The sequence below is a fragment of the Apus apus genome, chromosome 10 (genome assembly GCF_020740795.1).
Source record: "Apus apus isolate bApuApu2 chromosome 10, bApuApu2.pri.cur, whole genome shotgun sequence".
Classification (NCBI taxonomy): Eukaryota; Metazoa; Chordata; class Aves; order Apodiformes; family Apodidae; genus Apus; species Apus apus.
In genome coordinates, this window is record NC_067291.1 from 13005625 (window position 1) to 13025693 (window position 20069).

The window sequence follows — 20069 nt, forward strand, 5'->3', positions numbered from 1 at the left end:
CACATCTCTCAAGCCCAAATTTTCAAACTCAAGCCCCCCCTCAGATCCACTGCCTGAAACGCAGCTCTGATTTGTCTCTGAAAAGAATTTGTGACTTGCTGCAACATCCCCTGGAGAAGCACAGCTCTCTGCCCAGGTGTCTTCAGAGCCTGCATCTCCACACAGCTCCAGAGATGGCCCTTCCCACTCTGCTCCTCTCCAGAAACCACAGCTGTACATCTCACTGAGAAGCTGTGAAATACAACCAGATGCTGTGCATGATGAGACTTTGTAAGGTCATCTTACAAAAGGTCTTATTAACCACATGATTTTCAGCCACTTGGGCATCCCAGGCTATGCACCAGACACAGAGAGGGCCAGATTTAAACCTCATGCCTACAGGAGAAACCAACTTCAATGGAATCCCCATTGAATCCCCAGGAGTCACTTTTACGACCAGTTCCAGGTTTGCTATTACATGTCAGGTACCACTGAGCATGCCCTCCACAGGGCTCTTTTATCCTTCTGTACCTAGTATAAGAAAGGGGATTAAAGTCAGACACCAGCATCTGATTAAATGAATGAGGTTCTACTTCTATCAATACAAATGCAACAGACTTCCAGCCACTAATCCACAGAACGACTGAGATGTCAATCACCTCCAAGAAAATGTGGATTGAGGGCTAAATACAGAATTAAAAATGTGCCATCTCCTGTGAACAGCATCAGACACAGATATTTGAAACACTCTAAGAAAACAGATTTCAAGAACTTCTTTGGAAACTGTATTTTTCCACGCCCTGAAGTTATAGGGGAGTCAAGATGCTTCTCAGCAAAAAGGCTTTGGGTGCAGGGAATTGCAAAGGGGATTTTCTGCCCAGCACAGAGACATTTAAGAATAAACTACATCGTGTCTCTTACTTTAGAATATGCCAATGAGAAATGAAGCCATCATGAAGCTCAATATATTTCACAGAACCATCTAGGCTAAAATCTAGCTGTATATACAGTCGGTGTTTTTCACATGTTAACTACAGAGATTATAAAACAGAACAGCTCACTCTCAGAGAACATAAAAAAATAAAATATTTCATTCTTTCTGATAACTGTTAATATTGTTTTGCTTGCATTCTGTTGCCAGATACTTTAAATAGACTCCCCATCAGAAAGATCTACTGTACAGAGAGGACATGCAGAAAAGCAAAGACATTCCTTTCCATGCTCCTAACACAATTACAACAACAAATGAATCAGGAAATATAACAAATCCCACCTTTAAGGAAGACTCTTACGAAGATGCTGTTTCTTTCCTGTAAACAAAAGCTTCTTGGAGAGAAATTTTATCCGCATATAAGAAGTGTCAGAAACCTCTGGGAAGAAATGTAGCAGCATTGGTATTCTGCTCAGAAAATGTCATCACAGATCTGTTTACCTTAACTGTGGACCATGATTCAGCCGGTGACAACCGTCTTGCATACTGATCAATTTATTTGCAGCAAAATTACTAACATTTTCTACTTTAACCATTTAGGTTCTGGAAACAGCTGCTAAGACAGGGAGGGCTTTTACAAATAATATATAAATCCTACAATTCAGATACTTCCCTGCCACCACGATGCTCTGTACTTTGGGGTCGGGGGGGGGTCCTCCATAATCTTGAAGAAAAATCAGAGCATACTGGAAGCAGTTACCAGAGAAACACTCCCTTTTTTAAAATTAAAATCAGGGCTTTATCATCCGTCTGCATCACAGGTGCATGTTAAGTATGCATGGAAGGTGGGGGGAGATGATGTGATTAAGCTGCTCCTTTTGGGGGGTGGGAGGGGACTGGCTGTTCAGCAGAGATGAACAAACCGTTTAAGAGAGTGGTCCAACTGGTGGTCCAGAGGCCAAATCCAGCTGCTCATTGCTGTTTCAGCAGTTGGTTTGGACAAGATGCCAAAGTCAGTGCAACATAACAAATGTAAGAGGTATCTACCACGTGCCCCAACAGTAGAGTGGAAGAGATAAAGAGGTGAAATCCTCTACAGTGCCTACACACATCATTGTTGTGTCCACACAACCCTTTTGTGGAGTCCTGAAATCTCAGTACAAACCATACTTTTTGTGTGCCCTTTAGTTCGACAACACCACAGGAATGTGGAAAAAAAAGGTGGGATGCAGACACAATTAGAAGTAGACCTTGACAAGGAGAGTGTTGGTCTACTTTAGGGGAATTCCTGATTTAAGTGCTCAGCCTGTGGGACAATGTGAGGCAGATCCCTGCAGGATAAGCATTTAATTCTGAAAATCAGGAGGATCCTCTGAAGCATCCAAAACTGGGCATGCAGAAAGCATGGCATCCAAAACTGGATGGTGGAAACATCAATCTTATGATTTGTACATTCCAAAATTATTCCATACAATACGTGTGATTTGGAATGCTATTTTGACAAGACTTCTCTTTTTATAATTCATATTTTCATGCTAATCACCTTGTGTATTCCAGTCATGCCTGGTGGTTCCATTCATCCACATCTACCCGGTGGTCAAGGCACAAGAATTTCCACAAATTCCACACACACATTAGAAGAGAAGAACTTCTTGGATCCCACATCAGGAGCGCACCAAATAAGTGAGCTACGAGGGACCAGCCCTGCGTTAAAAAACAACCTGAGCCTCCAAGGCTTGGCAAGTCCCTCAGATATAAATAGCCACAAGTGGGAAAATGTGCATGCAAATTAGGCAGAGAAGCAGGGCAGCCACTGTAAAAGGATGGTTTGCAGAGAGGGTGAAAATCTGGCTTTGAAAGGCTGTTTCAGGATTCATAGAACCTTTATTACAAGAAGAGAAGCAGGTCCTTAGCTCACATGAAGGGTGAAACTGCAACCAACAGCAGCAGGATCATTTACGGTGCCTGAAGGTGACCCTACCTGGTCTTAGGCCATTTTATACATGATCATGCACTGTCACAACATAATTCTTCACTTAACTGTTTTCTGCCTTAATTTGCCCTGGTTTTATTGATACTATTTTGACTTAATATTAGTGACATGTGGTAAAAGTAATGAAGAAATAAAAAAAATAAACTAAGCTCCCCAAATGAGTTTTCAATTCCATTTGAAATGAATGGTGATCCTCCCTCCTCCTCCTCTCTCCTGACATTTTGTACTTGCCAAAAATAACTGCATAATTATGAGTTGTGTGCAAGAAACAGAAGATAAAATTCAAAGATATTTTCCTTAATTTTTACTTAGTGTCAGAACTAGCAAATACCACATATGGCTGTTCTGTCGTGCAGAAGTGGCCAAAGCTGACCCATTAATGAACTTACAAAAACTGAAAAAACCACACACCAAGCCTGGGCAAACAAACACAATGAAAAAAATAACAAAGTGTAATAATTTTCCTTCAAATTTCTCAGAGAAAGATCCTGCTCAGTCAATTAACTCTTCATTTAAGAAGCCTGTTTCATTTAGCTTGTTTTGGTTGGCATTCAATTAGATATTCATATACAGAACTTTTTTTTTTAAGTATTTTGAACAGAACTTTTCATTTACTTCATACAGTAAAACTCCAGGAAGTAAAGTGGGAGCTGCAAGACAAGCTAAAGTTACATTAAAGCCCAACATAATAACACTAAATTAAATAAAACATCTGCTTGTGACCCTGCCCAAAAGATTATCACTAATTGTTTGTTAAAAGGGCTTGGTAAGATTTGTTGCTCCATAGAAAAGCAAAGAGCCAACTGGGCAGCTCTCAGTTTGCTCCAGTGCAAGTTAAAAAAGCCAGCCCACACCACCACACCATTAGCTCCACTGTGACTCCAGTTATGTCCAAGTTGTTTCACATTCTGCCTCCGCATTGCTCAAACTTGCTGAGATTGGACTTTTGTCTACACAGAAAGAAAAACTCTCTCAGCTAACTCATTTCCTTGCCCTGCATGACATCATATCCCTTGCTGGCTGTCCGCATGACTACACATATAAAACAGAAGAGCTAAACCCAGATTCCTTCTCCAGTTGGATTGCTTGTCCTCTCTTAGGAGACACCCGTAGACTGTCCATGCCACGAGGACAATGCAAAACTTTCAGCTTCCATAAGACTACAACTTCCTCCTTTTCACCTCTTTTATCTTCTCACATCCTTACTACTTTTGTCAGGCCTTCCTGACCAGTCACAACCACTGCTGGATGCCTTCAACTCCCTGCAACGGGAAGCTGTGGATGTGAGAATTTGATATGGGCTTTAGCACAGCCTGGGCAATATCATGGAAAAGAAATCCTTTGAGCGCTACAAAATACAAATGTCATGCCTGGCTCAAGGAGCCTCTGAGTCACACATGGCTGGAGGGTGGGAAGGTACCCAGGGGAAGCATCATACATACTTGCTCTGATTTTATACTCCAAGCACCTGCTTTTGGCCAGTGCTGGAAAAGTCATGCTGGGCTTGAAACATCTTTATTTTAGGACAGGATAGCCAACTTTTATACCATCATCATGGGACACAACATTTCTCAAGTGTGTTTCTTCTATAAAAGTAGGAGATCAGCCAACTACCACTATTAACTTATTTCATTAAAAAATCAAATCAAGCACTTTCCATAGTATGCCCTTGCTTTAGATCACTGATTACTAGTTTTATATCATCACTGCTATTTGCCCTTCCCCAAACTCCTAATCTTGCCTCATTTCCCTGTTCTGACAAATAACTGTCCAAAGATGATTACAAGCTACTGTCCTTTCATAAACTCCTATGCAATTGCTTTATGATAAATAAATATTAACAATGAGTGGAGATAAACTATCAAGACTTCACTTTTATTCAATCATCTTCCAATTACTTATTTTAGCATAATACTTTTATTATCTTCTATGAAGAGGTCTAGCAATTTTTTCAAGCAATAGAAGGTGGTTTAGATTTCGTCATAATATCAGCGCTTGATTGCAAAATCTATTTTGTTCATGTCAGTTTAAAACTGCTACTAAAACAGTTACAATGATATACACAAGAAAAACCCCACTGAGATCAATACGGTGGTTCTCCAGAGTTTACATCATAACAAGATGACATTGCTCTAAACTCTTATCAGTTAAATGCAACATACTGAATAGCTGTAAATATGCAATGAAATAAAGGTAATGGGTAACAAATTTGCCTCCAACATTGACCAAAACTGATCCTAACCAAATGCAGATCAGGGGTAGCCTAGCTTTCCTAGGAATCTGAAGCCAACTCAACTATGTTAATTTTCCTCTCTATCCAGAACTGCAGAGAATTCACACAAAAGTAGTTTTATGTGACTTGAGACCCAACATCACTTGATTCTTGACCATATTTTCTGCTAACAAAAATAAAGTCAGGTATCAGATCTCACAAGCATGCAAGGCAGTACTTATGACTATAACTTCTGGGTTAACTTGGAAGAACTTTATCAAGGTATTTCTTAAACAATGAGCAGAGATGTTTTTACGAATTAACTCATTCCTGGTCCCATCTTACAATTATTTCACATAAGTATCTTTTCACTGACGTGGACAAGCAGAGTAAGCCTTGCCTAAGTTCTGATGTGCAAGTATTTATAAAATTTATCCTAAATTAAAAAATTTGAAAATCCAAGGAGCCAGAGAGAGACTGAAATAGTATCTTGCACCTGACCTGCCTACTACAACAGAGCACTGCGAGAAACCATCTCTGGTAGTCATCTCACTGAGCCAAATCATGGAAGAGCTGGTAAGAAGACCCTGAAAGATCTGCACAAAGCATTTCTGAGGAAGTGGTGTCTGTCAAACTACATCAGCCTAAACCAGCCACTGCTGCTGTGGTGGTGGCCCATGAGCTGTCCTGCAAGCCACTGACCACGCTACTGACAAAGACCTGAGACTTTTGTGATGCACCCACACACACAGAGACACCCACTCCTCAACAGCAGCAGGAAGCTCAGGAACAATATAGTCCAGCTCCAAAGACGTGAAAATTAGGCCACTCTGATTTAAAGTATTAACTGAAAATTACTTACAGCCTTCAAATGCCTTTTTTATTTATGACGAAGATGTTTTTAAAGTGTGCCCTCAGAAGGGTGTGTTCAATCTAAATTTCATTCAGAATAGCAACTCGCATTACCAAATACTTAATTATCAGTATATTTGCAGTGTCCTTGGGCACTGATGGGAAATCAGAATGTTATTGTTTTCATTAAACAGTATTTCACTGATAGCACTAATGACTTCAGTTCTGCTTGATCAATCAGCAAATGATGCTTATTTGATGTAACGATAACTAATTGGCCTTTCAGGTCTTTCTACTTCCCAATTCATTACTAAGAATAAGAATATTTATGTGAAACATCCCAAAAAGAATACCAATATGCATCACAAACCATGTCAGGTGTGGTTTCGTACTTCTCCCTTTCCTCACAATTTCTAATGCAACATCCTCTGTCTAAAAATTGAAAACCCAACCTGAGCCTTCCATATTAAACATTCAGTTCATTTTGCCCCTTACTGAACTTCCAGTAAGTCAAAGGAGATTTTCTGATTACCATTTCTTTCATTTTTTTTCTTTAGAGATGGGAGAAAACAGCTAACCTCACTTTCCCATTGCAGCAAAAAGGATCAAAAACTTCCTATGACTCAAATGAGATGTACAAGATAACAGACTGCTTGTGTCATCTATTACTCCAAACCATTACTCTCCCAAACTCCAGCCTTCAGGCCACAGAAATCAGCAGTGGATAAAAAAAATTCCCAGTTTCAAACTGACCTGGACCTTGATAAGCCACCTGAAGAGAGTACACCAGTCTTCTCACATTTAGCTGGCACCTACCAGAGATCTGGATGTGTCTTCCAGCAGAGGACAACCTTCAGAACACCTTCTGAACTCTTAATACTCTGACATACCAACCCATATTTGCAGCTACCCCATGTCTTTGAAAATGAGTTTCTCTAAATATGAATTATTCTGCAAGCAAAAAAAGTTATAAATCAAGTTCTTCATGATTTTTCTACTCTTCACTGCCCCAGGATCATTAATTACACTGTGTAGAACATTCTGCTTTTAGGTAATTTCCCATATTACACCTTTCATGTCTGAAAATAACAAAAAATAAATAAAAATAAAACCCCACAGGCTTTTTGAAGTTCAAAGGTGCATTTTTTTTGCTTTAGCTTCTAGAATTTTGTCTAGAAGCTTCTAGAAATTTGTATACCCACAAATGCTCCAAATAGAACACTTCATAAGGTGGCATAAGGGAAACCTCCACAGGCATTTAGTAAATACAAAATATTGCTACACTGCTGCAGAAGATTCCTTACTGGTACTTTAAGTTGACTACAGACCCAAGAATTTGTCATTAACTTTGTAACCCTTTTTTTCTGCTTAACTTCTTCACGGAGCTACTTCCTGAAGAGCGTTTATAATACTGAATCTCATATTTTGCTTTTTTAAAATTATGGATTTTAATATCAGAAAGAAAATTATGTCTCCAGGTAAACTCTGCTAGGCTATCTAGAAGTGATGAGCTGTAATGGCCATGCTCTTACTGCTTTTATGGAATGACAGAATACAAGAATTCACTGGATGTTCTACCAGGGAACTACCAAACAAATGAAAACATTAAACAACAAAATATTATTTTTTCCATGTCCCCATATTCATATTAAACACGATTAGACATCCATTACAAGCCACTTGCTCCCAAAAGTATACAGACAGTTCTGTGGATATATTAAAACCAGAAGTGAAAAATGATACTGAAAAAAACCTCACTATAAACAAACGGCATGTTTGTCAAAACACAAGCTGAGTACTTGTCTGTAAATATTGACCAAACTAGGTTTTTTTTCCTTTGATATTTGCTGACTTAAGAGCAGCACAGACAAGTGCAAAGGACATATAAAATTACTCTGAATGCCAAACTTGGTGATCAGGCTCCAGCTAGCACAGGGACTCTATGCAACAGAGCAAACAACTGGTGGCAGCCAAATGCACTTACCAAGAAATCACCATAGATACTTTATGAATACATTTTAACATTAGGAAGAATAATTATTTCATTTCTGAAAATGTACTTCATTGCAGGGACAGCTCATGGACTTAATTTAGAGAGCAGTTTGAGTTATACTAACCAAATATCCCCATATAATACATCTTCCTAGTTTTTAAATTCAACTCTCAAACACACAATAAACACTTGAGAAGTAACTCATACTTTTTTGATCTGTGTAACTGTATTTTTCATATAGCTTGATAATTTAATTTGTGTATGAAGCAATGAATATTTTGCTCTCAGTCTTAATTCAAGCTGTAACTGGCTGAGAACAAACTAATATGTTTTCAAAGGCCAATTAAGTGACAAAAAGCCACCATAAGTCAAGACAGCAAGAAATAAGTTGTAAAGCCTGTATTAAGACTCTACAAGCTAGGTGGGTCATTGGCAGTTCAGCACTGAGACAGGTATCAACTTATGCTTATACCTATATTTTCCCAATTCACTTAAAAAGCACATTATCCCAACATTACTGTAAAATGAAAATACAGATTAATGGCTATTCATGTGCCTGGAATAAATAATATCTGCTGTTTTCGAGGAGAAAGAAGCTGTAAATTCTGCTTTTTTATCTCCTCTGCTTTCCAAAGGGAGAAAAAAATCTTTGCACATCCAAAATCAATGTGGTTGCAATGAAAGTTGGCTATTGAAACATTATCTATTAGTACATCACAATAAAAAAATTGCTCCAGGACAGGCTCTCCATACTCCCCTACAAATATGCCATTTTATATGCATATGATACATATGAGAAAAGCATCCCTGAATGCAGAGTCTTATAAGCAGGACATGCAAATTGGAAGCAAGAGAAATGGAAACAAAAATTAGATTACTTAACTGTGGCATGAGAACATTACTTGTCAGAGGTTAAGGAGGAAGTCTGTAGTAAATTTGAACCCTGTCCACTGCCTGTACCACAAGACTGTCTTCTTCCCTGGTCAGTTCTCAGACATGAGATATCCAGACACCAATAAAAGTAAAAAATGCAAAGAGCTTGTAACAGCCAAGACTTTCCTGCAAAGTGAGAATTTATTGGTCTCTGAAGTTCTTACTCATAATTACCATACTAATTTTAAATTTAGCAATGATGAAAGAACATTTTGTCCTTAAGACCATCTTGAAAAACCAATGCCAACAAAGGGGTTTAGGTGGAGACACGATGAGTTCTGGGTCTGAACTCAGAGACAATGTTATTAATCTCCACACATAACAGCCTAAGAGATGGAGCCACGACTCTCTGTACCCTGAAGCATTTACCACATGTTTGCCCTTCCTAGAGCAAAGTGAGGACTGGCGTGCTGCCCATGTCTTAATCAGTTCTGCCAAGGGCAGAAAGGCTTTTGCGCATCATCAGGAGATGAGACAGAACCAATTCCTTACTGTCATATCAACCTTTTCATCAAAGTAGTCAGATACTACTTTAGAGAAGGAATAAAAAGGCATGTGCCAACTATGAGACTAATGAATAGTTTTCCTCAAGCAAAACATAATTCCGCATGAACTTGATGTTAATGTTCCTTCCACCCACTCACACATCTCCAATTGATTCTACTCAACCAAAATGCCAACATGTAAAACCACCCATCTGCACCACAGCATAACGATTTTGTTTCACAGTGCCATCCTACAGCTGCCTCACCTCAAACAGCACTTACAGATTTACGTGGCCTCTTTGTTGGAAGCGTGCATGAAACCTGGAGGGAGAAACACAAGGAACAAAAGGGCAAAGCTTGAGAAAGTAAAAGATATTCAGACTTGCAGAGTTCACTAAAATGTTAAAAACCATCATAAGCCTCAGTTTTGTTTGCAGTTCAAAACCAAAGGGCTGAAGGAGCAGGAGCACGTAATTTAAAAAATAAGATTAAGATTTAAAGTCAGGAAATAACTTGGAAACATATAATGTTATCTTGTTGGAAGGATGAAAGAGTATCATGATACATTAACCAGAAGAATACTACATCTCAGAGAGGCGTGCCTTCATTTGTTGTTTCAGGAAGACATCACAAAGTACAGCAAGTACAGAAACACTTGGTTGAATTTAGAAGAAATAAGATCAACAGTTGTGATAATTTGAGAATCAAGTCTCAAGCCTGAGCAAACTACAAAGAGCCACAAAGACTGGTATAAACCTAAGCACTTCATAACTCCCATCACAAACAGAGGAAGAAAACTCTCTATTGCTGTCTTATTCTGTAAGTATCTGTAATGGGAATTTTATACTTTATTCTAAAATATCTTTGACAAGCTACTTCTGGATAGGGGTTCCATGTAGCACAAGTCTGATCTAGCAATTTTGTTCTTAGTTCCAGTTCTCCGAATCCAGTTCAGTCCCACCTACCTCACTAGAGAAACTTGGCTCAACCTTAATTCATGGATCCAGAGAATTTCCAACAGAGAATCTACAAAGACATTACACATTTTTTATGGATTTATGCAGGAACAGTGAAATTTGGATTCTGCAGGCCTCAACATGTGACATTTTGTTATGCTCATGCAAGATGTTCTTGCTTCCAGCAGTCCAGTGTTTGCTTTATTGGAGATCACCATAATGAGAGAGCCAGGAGAACAGAAATCCTCAGCATCTCAACTGCTACTGGCTACCACTCAGAGATGCAGCTCAAATCCACCCCATTAGCCTCTAACCTACACCAGAGCTGTGGGGAAGCAGAGGTGGAGCACAGACCCTGGTGCCCTTTCAGCACCATGGATGGTGACCTCCAAGAAGGCAGGCAGCAGGTCCTGATCACCCCAGGAAGGATGGGGTCCTCCTGCACTGCAGAAAGACACCTCTATAAAGATACTTCATAGTCAGTGAAGTTCTGTATACCCCCAGAGATATCCTGACAGAAAGCTGGGTCTGATAAGATATCTGCAAGAAAGGAGCTGACGAATAACTAGCAGAACTTCAGCCAGCCTTTTAAATGCGCCTGTGCATTCAGAAAGTATTCTTATCTCCCAGTTCTCTTTGCAAAAGAGTTTGAAAATGCTCCTGTATTTTTCTTAATGATGGCTCCCTTACTTTAATTCCAACAATGAAAATGCATCCTTACAACCTCCACTGGTAAGCAGAAATACAACACAGCTAAGATGCAAACAAACCCAACTGCACAGCAAAGTAATCTTTTGTCTCTTTTTTTTTTTTACATAAACCTGAAAAACTTTCTGTTTTACAGTAAACCATCAACAAAGCAAATCAGCAGAGAAACACTGTCCCAGAAACACAGAAACCTTTACATAGCTCAAATAACTTGCCATTTTATTCCTAAGGCCACTGAAAATCTCATAAAAATAAGGGGAAGTTTTCATTATACAGTCTTGTTTTGTACAACAAACAACTGGTCAAATCACTACTCACTGCAGAAAGCATAGGGTGACGGAACTACACATAGAAGGCCAGCCAACCTCCTAAAGATGCTTTAAAAAGAAATGAATTAGATCTGAGGAAGCCATTGGTGTCCCCATATACGATGACATACACATGACTCACAGAAGCAGTCATCACACTGACCTCTACTTTCCCAAAGTCTCTCCCAGGGCCAGCCTCTGCAGACTGCTCTGCATGAGCTGCCTCTCAGCAGATGGGACCACAGAATTTAGCATTTCAAAACCAAGCTTTTCTAGCAGTACTTAAAATCTTTAAAGTTGAACTCAAAATAGAGCTAGCAACTTTGTCTGATGGACACGAAACCATGGAAATCCAGCTTGCCCATGCCCATTCTGGCTCTGCAGTACCAACAGCAATAATATTTTTTGTCAATAAACAGAACAAAAATGACTCAGAGGGCAGTGACACACAGTAGCTAGTACCATTTTATAGCTAATTTTATGACCATAATCCATTTCCCACAGCTACTGTTACAAACAGCACCCTATTTCAGGGGATGAGGGTCACTGTGTGTTGGGCAGATTAACCGTTTTCCATGCAACTGAAGCTTAGCAAATTAAAATACTAGCCTCATACTGACATGTTGGTCAGCCACACACCTTTACCAGTCTGTCCCTGTCCAAGGCATTAATTACTGTACGACACAGTCTGTTTTTCCTTATTGCAGGAGTATCTGAAGATTGGGAATGCGCTCCGCAAAGCACCATCCAAATAACAGAAGGCAATCTGCATTCTCAAAAGAATTAAACTGTAAGTTAAATGAGATCAGAGAGTACCTACGTGACCTATGCATAAGAAGTTACTTTAACTCTCATTGTATTCAAAATAATCAGTTTTACCTGGAGTTTTAAAGCATTTCCAGTTCAGTTTGATTTTCCATCCAGATATTACAGGCAACACAGTTTTAAAAATCCATGCTTTGCAAGGGCATTTAACAGCACCTAGATATCCACCTGCCTTTACTAACAGAAAGAGTCAGCAGTAGAAAGTCCCTAAAATTATCTGCTTCCATGAAATTATGTTCTTGATTATTACTGGGAAAGTAGTGGTGACTGTTTTTCAAAATCACGCCTGCATATTCCAAAGAAATGGGTTTTGCTTTTACCTCAGAGGAATACAAATATGCAGTGTTTTTGTTCTTTGCAGCTCAGTGATTTACTGGCATGCCTCTACCCATAAAATATTTGCATATATCTGAGAGTCAAACTGTTCTGATACATTCGGTGTTTGCCAGGAAGTGAAGGCTCCAGTTCAGTGTAACCGAACATTTAAACAAGGACAGGCACCAGGACAAATGGTAGTGTAATTAACATACCAATGAAGAGGCAGTTGTTAATTACTATCCATTTCAGGCATTTCGTATGAGCAACTTACCTGAAAAGCCTTCCGATCTGCATGCTGACAAAGCCACCAAATAAACAATTCAACATCCCTTTTGCTTGATTAGAGGAAAAATTAGAATAATTTTATATTATTCTATTTGTCACATGCAGTTGTCACTTGGATGAGAGAAAAAGGCAGCAGCCCAAATCTAAACATTTGAAAGGAATGTTACCAGCTGTCCTTGAACAAAAAAAACCACAACAGGTATATATCTGGGGCAGAAGGAAGAAAACAGAGGCTTCTGATATGAGCCAAGAGTTTATACCTTACAGTACCTGGGGGGTTACACAGAACACAGCACAGTTCCTACTTTTAAGATTGAAAAGTACCACTTGTCATTAAGGAGGACTTCAGATGCTACCTATAGAATGGAGTCTGAATTTATAAGCTGTTGAAAGACTTGGGAGTAGGACTAGTACAAAGCCAGGATCCATTTAAATTTAAACAGCAGCAACTGAGAAGTCAATACACAGCTCAGCACAGCACCTCGGCTAAAACACGGTAGTTACCGGAGTTGAAAGAAAGGTAGAGGCACCGAAGTGGAAAGCAGGTTTGAAACCCTAGGACAGAAATCCTAGATAGGCAAGATGGAAAAAAAAAAAAAGCTGAAAAAAGAAAAAAAAAAAAAAAAGAGGAAGCAGACAGTTTAGAAACATTCATCAATATGTAGAGTATCCAAAACAAAGGATTTCTCTTTCTCCTTGTGCAGATGGCTTTGCCCAAGGAACACCAGCGTGCTTGGGGTACAAAAAAGGAAATTACATCTATCCAGAAAACAGCTTCTAATTCATTACCCATTGCCTGACTACGGCCACTAATCCCTGTAAATAATAACACCAAGATCCATTTGAAATTTTGACTATCCAAAATTAAGTTTGAATCAGCTCTTGTTAAAAAAAAAAAAAAAAAAAAAAAAAAAGGCATTTTTTTATTGGTACCAAAGTTTCAAACCATGTAACTTACGCAGTTTAAAGGCCAGATTTTGCTGAACTCTTGTAAGATCTTGTAACAAAGCAGTTTTTTCTGGAATAGTCATAAGGTGGGTATTTGATTCATGTGGGCTTATTCAGTAAATTAAATTTCATTTGGATTTTTATTTTAAACCATGAAACATGATGAATTTTTGTGGCTTGTTGAAGGTTATTTTTCTTTCTAACAATGTGCATCTATCTTATCTGGATTATAAGCAGAAGCTAACTAAAATGTACAAATGCAGCCTTATAAAAATTGTCTTTTCCTCATCTGACAGAATGTTTAATACAGATGGGGTGACAGGAAATGCTTTACATCCAAACAAAGGAAATACTGTTAGCAAGAAGTAAACTACCAATTGTTTAGACAGCAAGCATCCATTCAAGATTTCTGAAATTTCAGATAGATTTTTCCCTGTATCATCCACAAAACCTCATGTTTTTGCACAAATTATCTTCCAGAATGGGTGAAGGAGCACCTCTTTCTTTGCAGATTTCTTTCCTGCACAGCCTTGATTGAGCACAGTCTTACAGTCAAGAAAAGAACGCAGCTTGGATTGGCATCTGCTCACTTTTGCACCCAAGGCAGCGTCTCCACTTCACAGTGCTGGCTGGACAGAACAGCTCATCCACAGCTGATTCATCTCTCTCTAAATACTCCTGGCCACCCAAAGACACTTTGCTATAGACAGACTGCAAATTCTGGCTGAGATCTGTAACACCACCTGAGATCTAAATCCCCTTGTCTTAAACTCAAGACCTTTCTCTCCTTTTTCTATTGCAAATTTTAATAACATTGTGCTTTCTGCAGGAAGCACTGAACTAAGACATTTTCCATTCCTACTTGTCAGTTATGAAGCAGTAAACACCCCAAAAATTACCCTAAATTACACTCATATCTGATCTTCACAAGCCATTTAAGCATAATCTCCAAATACATCTTCATAATGACAGCCCCATTTTTGTCCTCTTAATAACAATAATCAACAGTGTTATTTTGCCTTGACTGCTTTGAAAAGGCTATTTTTTTTTCCTTTGCTACCTAATCTCTATAGCAATTTTTCTTACTCGTAAGAAAAATCAGCAATACCATCTGATATTACAGAAATCAGCAATACCTCTTTGGCTTTGCATTTTTATTAAGAGGCATGGGGAAACATTAATCTATTTAAAAATATATTTGGAACTAACCACAAGCTACATGTGCACATTAAAAAAAAATAAATAAATTGTGTGATAGAAGAGATATCCTGAAATGAAATCTTTTGTATGCCCAACATCTTGAATGCAAGTTACTGTTTGGTACACAATCCTGAAGGACAAAATATCATCACAGAACAATTCAAGAGGCACTATCATCTCATACCACAGTTTGACTGAAATTCTGCAGTCAGAAAGATGTAAAAACAGAAGACAAAGACCTGCAATTTAAACTTCGCATAAGCTAATGAGTGTTACATTTTTGAGACCTTTGTTGTAACATTACCTTAGAAAGAAGATGAATTTTTGCATCCCAGAAACATCAGAGTTCATTATAACCTCCATCACTAGAACACTCCATTTACTCCCCAGGAAGCTGTTAAATTTATTTTGGAGTATACTGGACAGTCTATATTGTGATGTTACTACTGTACCAATAAAACACAACAACTTTTGGGCTCTGAGTTGAACAGACAATTTTAAAATCTAAAACACTGAAGTAGAAGATTTTTTTTTTTTGATCACCCATTCAAAGCTGCACGAAAACTGAAGAAAAAGAGTGGCCAGATCATCAGGATGATCCTGATGATAACCTGTTCGTTTGACATCACCTGATCACAGCAGAAAATTGCTGCTCTGGGACTATCTCTCAGACTGAGCCAGACTGGAACTCATCACCCAACACCAAGCAATGTCTCAAGAAAAGAAAATGCTGAATTCATTCAAAGATTGATGTTTTCATCCCAGCTTGGCTAACACAAGAACCACCACGTCATGTACTGCACTGCAAGTTAAGCAAAATTTGACCCCAAAGTATCAATAGTTATGGAAGCATTTGCCTTTCAAAAATACATACATTTACAACAGACATGGCACTGCTACTTGGCTGCAAGCAGTCATTTATGAAATGCTTGTTACACCTCCGCAATTTTTTTGTTCTTAAGTCCCATTTAATATGCCAATCTTGTTTCAGGAGGAAATAAATTAATTCTGAAGCTTTGTGCCAATGCAGATGAGCTTCCCACACACCTGTATTGTGTTTCACAGTTCAGTTAGTCATCCAGATTACAACAAATGAACAAAGTACTTCCAACCAGATTCCAATCCCAAGGTTAAGCATGTGGGAAGAGAAAGAAAGAGCAGCCCCTCAGTTTTGTCAGTGCAATGTCTAGTTGCAGCTATGGACAAATACCTTCACCAGAGGTAGGTTACCCCCATCAGGATTCAGTCCCCAATACTGCAATTCCTGTGAGTCCTAGCCAGGATATGCTGCAAACTGCTCCCACTCCCATGAATGTTCATAACTCATATTCTTCATTAAAAAAAAGATCAGTAGAAAAATGAAAAAATCCGCTTCTAAGGTGAGAGAAAAGATGATGCTGCAGAGCAGTGAGTTGTTCTGTAACAGGAGAACCCACACTAAAAGAGTTTCACATGCAGAATTACAGAACATCCAGATTTTCTGCCTCCACTGATCCCTTTTCCACTATCTAGAATCTTACTAAAATTGCAAGTATTTGTATTGTGGTAGCTGCAAGTTAATGTCCTCCCTAAATTAGCAACTGTTATTAGAGCCCCAGACAACTGCTTAATAAAAATTTAATCATATTGTAATTTCTAATCATCATTAAAGATGCTTAACAAGTTAATCTCTCTATTGTGCTCCCCTAACATCATGGATCAAAAAATCAACCAGCATAAGGCAGCACAGCTTCTCCAGTACTAACTGGGCTACTTTCATGTTACTCCAGCCAGGATCTGGCCCCAAGAGAAAAACAGCAGTATTAAAATCCTCTTGCTACAACTTTTGACTGTTTCTCTGCATTGCCTCACATTTAATCCAAAAAAATACCAAAAGCAACAGATGATGACTTTAAAAACCTGCAGGATAAATGGAGGTATTCTGTGCAGCTCTTGTCTTCTGCTGTCCATGGTAGAGCAAACACAGCACTGCAATTCAGATGAGAGGTCTCCTCACCTCTTCACAGCCCAAAAAACTCATTTTGAGTTCGTCCACATACAGCTACATTTATTTGCCTGACAGCAACATGCACACACAGAAACCATAGGGGGATCATTAACAGCCAGTGAATTTGTTTTTTAGCCCAGATCTGTTCCAACTGCCTAGAGGAATGAGACGATGCTCTGTAATCTCAGCCTTGTAGAAGCAGGTATTGGTTCACTTCAGCACTTCTGGGTTTAAGAGATCTCGAGGACAACAAGGCAAGTCAACTTCAACTGTGTCAGATCACTGCACAGAGGTTCACGCAGCCAATGTGCTCTTGTTGCCCCCATGGGTTTTTTTGTTTGTTTCTTCAATAATCCCATAAAACTCTCTGAATTCACACAGTGAGCGTTCCCTGGCTCGCAGGAGAACAACTCTGAAGCCCTACTCTGAGGCTGCTCTGTGCTGCACGCTCACCGTACCTCCTGCAACCACATCTTCTCGTGGCGTCAGCAACAGGCAGGGGAGAAGAGAAAGTGGAAATGGTGGGTACAAAAGGGCTCTACTATAATTCAGTGGTTTCAGCAAAGACCACAAAGCAGTCAGGGCTGATCCTTCTGTGGAAGGGCCAACAGAAGAATGGCAAACCAGACCTAAGTCAAAAAAGGCCGTTTGTATCCTACTTTGTCCATGAAGCAGCTCACTGTTATCATGCATGACATGATATCCAGGAGGCTAAATAATATTCATTTAATAATCTTCCATTAAATATTGATTTTCATTTAGTATGTAGAATCCTGATATTAAAACTTAATCTGATTGGCAAAGATCTGTTCCCGCTTACTTTACTGACGCTCACTGAACCAAATCAATTGTTTATATCATAATATTTACTTTCAGTATGACAACCACATGACCAACCACAGCAGGATTTAATCTGAAGAAGGGTCTGTAAACATTAGTTGGCATTTACTCAAGAAAGTCCTTCACTGTCAGGACTCCACCCAACTCTATAAAAAATGACCAAAATGTGACCACACACTAAAACACGTAAACCTAGAATGCACTTTTGGTAACAATAGTCTTCATGAGCCCAGTGCAAGGTCCATTGTCCAACTTATTTTGCTGATCTGAAACTGTTGCTCTGATTACATCTCCAAAAAATGTACTACAGCTTTTCATCCAAACTCATTTTACTCCATCACACACTCAGAAAAATCAACGTTGTACCTCACAGACACATGACACAACGTCAAGGAATGTCCTCCCTCACGAAAAAATTCAAAGAGGAGATTTTAGTAAGTTTCTTCCCTCAATGTAGCATTAACAGGAAGTATTTGTTGCATTCTTTGGCAAGAAAACAAACACAAAGACCCTGCACACACTGAGGTGCCCTCGGTCAGTTTCGACGCCCTGCTTCGGTTCCAAGCAATCCTTCACAAGCCGGTCTTGCTTCCAAAAAATAAACCTGGCAACGCACAGGATGGAAAAAACACATCTTCCTGCCGATGCCCAGGGGAGACACAGGTCTGCCCAGCGCAGCCGAAACCCACCGCCCCATCACCGCCCTCCTCGGCGGGGCAACCAAGGCGTCCTGGCTCGTTTCCCTGCCCCAGGACCGCGTGTGCTTATGCAAAACTTCATCTCTGCAGCGCCCACACGCAACGGCAGCGACCCGGGGGCAGCGGGACTCCCGCAGCCCCAGACAGCCGCCCAGGGCTGCCGGCGGGACGCGGTCCCAGGGCGGGGGGCGGCTCCCGGCCCCGGGCGGCCCGGCTCGCTCTCCCCGCCCCGGCCCGCAGCCAGCGGCCCCCGCCGAGCCGCGGGACGAGCCCGTGGGCACCGGGGCTGCCCGCCCTCGTGGCTGCGGGGAGCGCGCCGGAGCCGGGCGTGTGACTGCGGCGGGGCACGGGACGTGTGGTGCGGCGGGGCCACCGGGGGCGAGGCGGACGCCCTGCAGGGCAGGGCAGGGCAGGGCAGGGGGCGACGGCAGCAGCAGCTACTCACCGGGAGGGTTTACCGCCGCCGGCGTTGCCATCTTGTCTCTGAGCGGAATTAAGACAAACGCAAGAGGGGAGGAGGGATGCTCTGAGCAGCCCCGGGGGAGGAGGGGGAGGGGAGGGCAGCCGGAGCCGGCGCGGGCGGGCGGGCCGGGAGGCGCGGGGGCGGTGGGAGCTGCTCCCGCCCCGGGGCCCGGCGGCGGCGCTGCCCGCTCCGTGCGGGGCAGCCCAAGATGTCCGATGGACCCCGCGCCGCGTCTGCTCATGCGCTGCGCGCAATGAGCATGTGCCGGGCGGCCGCACATGTGCGCTGGGCCCGCGTCCGCCGGGGACCGGGCGGGACCCCCGCCCGTTTCGCCCCGCGAAGACCGGGAGGAACGGGCCTTTCGCCCCGGTGCTGAACCAGCCGCCCCGCTCGGGGCTCGAACCGGCGGCCCCAGCGGCCGCGGCTCCTCACAGGGCGCCAACTCCCCTGAGGGAGAGAGAGGGCTCTGGTGGAGGCGAGAGGGGCAGGGGGTGGTGGTTGAGGTGCTGCCCCCCTAAAACTGAGGGGCGGTGGTTGAGTTGCTGCCCCCCTAAAACTGAGGGGCGGTGGTTGAGGTGCTGCCACCGCCCCTAAAAGTGAGGGTGGTGGTCGTGGCGCAGCTTACCACCACCCAAAAGTGAAGGTCCCACTGAGGGCGCAGAGGAGGGGAACAATTGGGCAACACCGTCCCTGTTGACCCCAGACAATGACATCCCGTCTACCTTGAGGCAGGGATGTCCTCTAGGAGATGGAAGTGGGATGGAGCCTCATAAATCCATAGCACCTCCGACGCCTCCTCAGCTCAGGGTTCAGCAGTGCCGTTTCCGTGGGTCCTTGATACCAACACACATGCTGACATGGGGCTGGTGTTCAGTCAAGTGTGAAGTGAATCCTTTTTGGGGAAAAAGAGGAGTGATAGTGTCGTCTTGGCATTACAAATACACTGAGCATACATCTGACTGTAAGATGGAGGACCTGGTGCTTCAAATGGGTAGAGCTGTATAGAAACATCTAATCCTTCATTAATAACACTAATTTCCTGGAGTTGAAAAAGAAAATGTAGTAACGCTTGGAGTTCTTTAATAAAATATACAAGAATTCAGAAGCAGGTCATTCTGCACTCCTCTGGGTGTAGTACAAGAGTTGTATAATACC

General features: G+C 41.3%; 1 protein-coding gene across 4 annotated transcripts in view; it reads right to left on the reverse strand.

The window, feature by feature from the left end:
- ARNT2 (aryl hydrocarbon receptor nuclear translocator 2) overlaps positions 1 to 19004 on the reverse strand; it is a 99133-nt gene extending 80129 nt beyond the window's left edge. For 2 of the 4 annotated variants that reach the window (XM_051628070.1, XM_051628067.1), the window contains exon 1: positions 18897 to 19004. In XM_051628070.1, the coding sequence (XP_051484030.1) occupies positions 18897 to 18927 (31 nt within the window). In that variant the 5' untranslated portion in view covers positions 18928 to 19004. Of the gene's footprint in view, positions 1 to 1252; positions 1398 to 12229; positions 12255 to 18896 lie in introns of those variants that run through there. The other 2 variants (XM_051628069.1, XM_051628068.1) reach the window with 2 other exon arrangements.
- Positions 19005 to 20069: the final 1065 nt, after the last annotated feature.